Source organism: Raphanus sativus, unplaced genomic scaffold (assembly GCF_000801105.2).
Source record: "Raphanus sativus cultivar WK10039 unplaced genomic scaffold, ASM80110v3 Scaffold3261, whole genome shotgun sequence".
Lineage (NCBI taxonomy): Eukaryota > Viridiplantae > Streptophyta > Magnoliopsida > Brassicales > Brassicaceae > Raphanus > Raphanus sativus.
Genome location: NW_026618567.1, coordinates 287 through 5,782, shown reverse-complemented (window position 1 = coordinate 5,782; position 5,496 = coordinate 287). Strand labels below are relative to the sequence as shown.

Below are 5,496 nucleotides of genomic sequence, written 5' to 3'. Positions count from 1 at the left end.
GGGATGGTCAGGTCTTTGAATCTAAACACCTTAGTCAGTGAGGATGAACCTCTAGGACTAGAGGTTGTGGATCAGGCTGATCTCCTTAGTAGGATCAGACAAGCACAAAGCTTGGATGAGAATTTGCAAAAGGTTGCAAAGAATGACAAGACTGAGTATCAAACGGCCAGCAATGGTACCATTTTGGTACATGGACGTGTGAGTGTTCCGAGTGACCGGGGACTAAAGGAAGAGATTATGAGGCAAGCTCATAAGTCTAAGTTCTCGGTACATCCGGGGCTGAACAAGATGTATAGGGACATGAAGAGGTATTATCATTGGGTTAGGATGAAGGCTGATGTGGCCGAGTGGGTGGCCAAGTGTCCAACTTGCCAACTGGTCAAGGCTGAACATCAGGTTCCCAGTGGTTTACTTCAGAACCTCCCTATACCTGAGTGGAAGTGGGATCACATCACAATGGACTTTGTGACAGGGTTCCCAACGACAAGGAGTAAGAAGGATGCAGTTTGGGTGATCGTGGACCGACTGACCAAGTCTGCACACTTCTTACCAATCAAAAAGGGTGATGGAGTGGATGAAATAGTGAAGATTTACATTGATGAGATAGTGAGGCTGCATGGAGTGCCGGCCAGTATAGTCTCTGATAGAGACCCAAGGTTCACCTCTTACTTCTGGAGGGCTTTCCAAAAAGCCTTAGGAACTAGAGTGAACATGAGCACATCCTACCATCCCCAAACAGATGGACAATCGGAAAGAACTATCCAGACCCTAGAAGACATGCTTAGGGCATGTGTACTAGACTGGGGCGACTCATGGGAGAAGCACTTGCCACTGGTGGAGTTTGCCTACAACAACAGCTTTCACACCAGTATAGGCATGTCTCCCTATGAGGCATTGTATGGGCGGCCTTGCAGAACACCCTTATGCTGGACCCAAGTGGGGGAGCGCAGCATAATAGGTCCGGAGATTGTGGAGGAGACCACTGAGAAGATCAAGTTGGTCAAGGAGAAGATGAAAGAAGCACAAGACCGCCAGAAGAGTTATGCTGATAAAAGAAGGAAACATCTTGAGTTTGAGGTTGGTGATCTAATCTATCTCAAGATGATCACATTCAAGGGAAGGGCCAGAGTTTCTGGAAGAAAGAAACTGGACCCAAGGTTCCTTGGTCCGTTCAGGATACTTGAGAGAATTGGGGCCGTGGCGTACAAATTGGATTTGCCATCTGAAATGGATGCTTATCACAATGTGTTCCATGTGTCTCAACTAAGGAAGTGTCTGACCGACCAAGACATTGTGTTGCCTGAGATTCCAAAAGATCTTGGTAAGAACCTCACCTTAGAGACAAGGCCGGTTCGAATCATAGATAGAATGGAAAAGGCAATGAGAAGAAAGACAGTTCCTATGCTTAAGATAGTATGGGAATTCAATGGCAAAGACATTATCACTTGGGAAACCGAGGCAAGGATGAAAGCTGAGTATCCTGAGTGGTATAGTCAGTATGTGGATGGTGAACCATCAAGTATGAACTCGGGGACGAGTTCCTTCCAAGTGGGGGAGACTTGTCATGTCCCAAGTTCTAGATAAGCCATCCGGATGGGCCATGGTGCGAGGACAAGCACCAGCCAGGTCATGAGACCTTAAGGCAAGCGTATCATGGTCCATAAATGGGGTTAAGTGCATCAGGAAGCTGAGACTTAACCAGAATGAAGGAAAGGTAAGCTCAAAGGAGCTGGACAAGTGTTTTGGTAGCTGGCCGTAGAGGTTTGGTAGCTCGGGCAGCTAGGAATGGAGTGAGGCAAGCTCACAGTAGCTCAGACAAGTCTAGGACAGCTCCAGTAGCTGGCAGGTCAGCTCACTCAGCTGGGGAAGCTAGTGACCAGCTCACCTCAGCTGGACGGAGTGTTCGGCTCATGAACGGTTGTACCGGACCGTGAGTGGTTATGGGTCCGGTTCGGTGGTGACATGGTCAGGTGAGACCATGGAGCTTGGCAAGTGAGCTAGGCACCTGGAGGAGTGTTGGGGAGCTGAACATCGATCAAAGGGAGCAGTTGGGTAGCGGTTTGGCCGAAGGGATGCAAAAGGGAGCGGTTGGCGCCTTCTCGCCCAAACCGTGTAACCGTTTGTCCCAACCGCCTGTCGATGACATTTCCTATAAATAGGAGTCATTGTTCATCAATTTAGATCACGAAAACAACTAAGCAAACCTCTGCCAAAATTCTACCAGAGAGAAAGAGAGAAGAGACCGGCGGTGGGGAGTGATCCGTGTGGCGTTCCGGTGAGTTTTAATCGGTGGAAACGGTTCAGATAAGAACATGGCAGGCGGGCCGAGTGACAAGGACAAGAGGAAGGAGACAGAGAAGGATGGAGGCGCAGAGGAACGTACGCCAAAGGTACTGATGCACTCCGGATGGTAACCGCGCAAGACCGTGGGTTTAAATGGTCTGGCCGGTTGAACCATGATGTGTTGGTTGCATCCGTTTCTTCCTTTCTCTTTATCAATCTCTTCCCTACTATTTTCTGATGTGGTCTGAGGGTTGAAACCCGCGGACAAACCCCCAAGGCACGGATTGATCAGTGTAATCTCTCCGCGGCCTTGGTTGGGGAGGTATGGTCCGATCTCATGGTTTCCAAGGGAACCATTGGGGTTTGGCGATTGTAATCTCTTAATTGGGATTTATAAGGAATTATCAAAGTGATAGATTCGAATTATAACATGTATTAAGGGTTGGTCCAGTTTGGCCGGTTGGCGGTTCATGGTCAAAGTCTAGATGACTGAGGCCGGTTCTGAGTAATCCAATTGGACCTTTCTTTTAGTTTGGATTTATCATGAATTATCATGTATAGTTTAGAGTTTTTGGCCGAGTAATTAGGATGATCAGAAATGGGACTTAGATGTGATCTAGGGTCCGGAACCATGTACTGATTAGTTTGATGTTAGGATATCGGATCATATGTATATTCATGTGTTGTGGTTTGGTTTCAGGAACAAGCAGTGATCGTGGTAAAGCAAAGGAGTCTTGAAGACTTGGCCGTGGAAGGATGTGTGATGTGTGTCTAGTTTAGATGAACTTATGATAGCCTATTGTGCAACTTGTGTGGATTGAATGATTTGTATGGATCACATTGACATATATATATAAGATGATATTTCTTTTATGCTTCCGCATTGTACTTGTTAAATATAAACCTCAAATGAATTGAAAATGACTTAGAAATTATTGGACTATAACCGGCTGAATTACACTTAGACATCTAGGTAAGTACTTGGACTGGTTGGATCATGGGATCCAGGTTCGGGTCTTACATCTCATGCGACCGCGGTATGACTCTCTTGGAGTCTCATCTTTTGGCTCTATGGCCGCATGTGCCTCAGGCAATGCTTTAGCACCAGGTGGCCTTAGCTCACTGTTCATCATGAGTAACTCATTGTTCTGTTCAGCAAGCAACAAACATGAGATTAAGGCAGCATAAGTGGAGAAACCCTTTTCTCGGTACTGTTGTTGAAGCAACATATTGCTGGTGTGGAATGTGGAGAATGTTTTCTCCAGCATATCAGCATCAGTGACAGTCTCCCCACACAATTTCAACTTGGAGACTATCTTGAACATAACCGAGTTATACTCTTCCACAGACTTATAGTCTTGGATTCTTAGGTTCCTCCAATCATAAAGGGCCTTTGGCAAGATCACAGTTTTCTGATGATCATATCTGTTTTTCAACTCTGTCCAAAGTTCCAGAGGATCCTCAATAGTGAGGTACTGGTCTTTAAGACCTTCTGCCAGATGATGGCGAATGATCACAATGGCCTGGTATTTATTCTTAACCGATGGCTCAGTATCTTCAGTGATAGTATCACCAAGATTTTTAGACCTCAAGAGAATTTTGGTATCGAGTGCCCATTGGAGGTAATTATCTCCGGAGAGATTGAGGGCAGCAAACTCAAGGTTGTTGATTTTCGACATCTGAATCAAATAATCCATAAGGAATGAGGATTCATAATAATATGATCAATCCATGTTCTGATTTTATATGAATGGAGATTTTGATCATGGCTTTAATATATATGTTTATATTTCCGAAATATTTATATGTATTATATAATATGGATGATTTATATAAAGCAAACATTGTCAAACAGCATATAAAATGCAATATATAAAAATGCATCATAAACATGACAAGAAAATGATTATAATTTCAGGATTTAATTCAAGGTATCTACCAGATGAATGAATACTCAATTTAAATAAGACAATATGATAAGTGAATAAAAATGATCAGTTCAGAATGTGAGCATGATCTAATAAAATTTCTAAACCAAGTTCAATTCAATATGGATGATGCAAAAATGATCTAGAATATAATTCAATCATCACAGAAACATTTTCAAGGTTATGGACCATGATTCACAAATTTTAGTATGGTCATGTATCATAGGTTATGTCCTCACTCCCCCTCATGAACATACTCAAATTTGTGGTGCATAGTAATATATAATGAACATATTATATAGTTATGAACATCTATAATGAACTTATATCAAGACTGATCAGCATTTAAATAAAAGATGACAAACAATAATAAGATCAGATGATATCAACCTATAATCTATTTCATTTTAATTCATATTAATGCAAAACAGGACTATAGGTTATAATAATTAAATGCCTAGTCAAATAAAATCGAAAATGCATTTATAAAAATCGAAAATGCATTTATAAAATCATATCAGTTATAAAGAAAATAAAAACAGTCAAAGATATGCAATCAAATGGTTTTTAATATTTATTTTATTTGGTTGACTGAATTTAATTTTTTTTTCAGGGAGGCTGGCCGAAAATGGCACAGCAAGGATTCAAGGTTTTGATCTTTGGGTTTTGATGGTATTGATAAACGACTTATACAACCTGCTGGAACAGCTAGTGATGCGAATAAACAATGGTTTGATTATTGGTTTCAATCCTTTAGACAAATCCGGATTTAAGGCCGGATCATATAGGAGAAAGGTAGAGCCTATTGATGGCTTGCAAACCAGGAAGGGGATTTAGGATTTCACATAACTTTTATAAGATTTCAAAAGTTCTTATAATCAAGATTCATATAGATCTTTATGTTCTTTAATAAGTTTTACAGATTTTAGAGATTCAAGATAATTTTAGAAACAATATACTTATAGAACTTTTTGATTCAAGATTAACAGGTTTTAATAAGTTTTATAGGATTCATATAGATCCAAGGTATGAACATATAGTGTTCTTATGAACATGTTCTTAGATATGTTCTTATATTTTGGATTTAGATTAAAGTTTTGATTAGTTTACCTCTTCTTAACCAGGAATCTGAATGGACCACCTTGAGCAAGATCTTGAGAGCTGACCGGAAAACTTGAATCGCCGGCGGAGCAAGGCTGAGCGCCGGAGGAGCTGGCCGGTGAAGAAGAACTCCGGTGGAGAGCACTTATCGTGCTGATAACGTGTTATAATATGAGAGAAGTGT

At 41.6% G+C, this 5,496-nt stretch overlaps 1 protein-coding gene across 1 annotated transcript; it reads right to left on the bottom strand.

The window, feature by feature from the left end:
• Window positions 1-2,035: 2,035 nt before the first annotated feature.
• Window positions 2,036-3,962, bottom strand: LOC130506460 (uncharacterized). Its single transcript, XM_057001113.1, has 2 exons — window positions 3,305-3,962; window positions 2,036-2,133 (listed from the first exon to the last, which is right to left on the bottom strand). Exons 1-2 carry the CDS (start codon window positions 3,960-3,962, stop codon window positions 2,036-2,038), a joined length of 756 nt encoding a protein of 251 aa, XP_056857093.1.
• Between the last annotated feature and the right edge of the window lie 1,534 nt (window positions 3,963-5,496).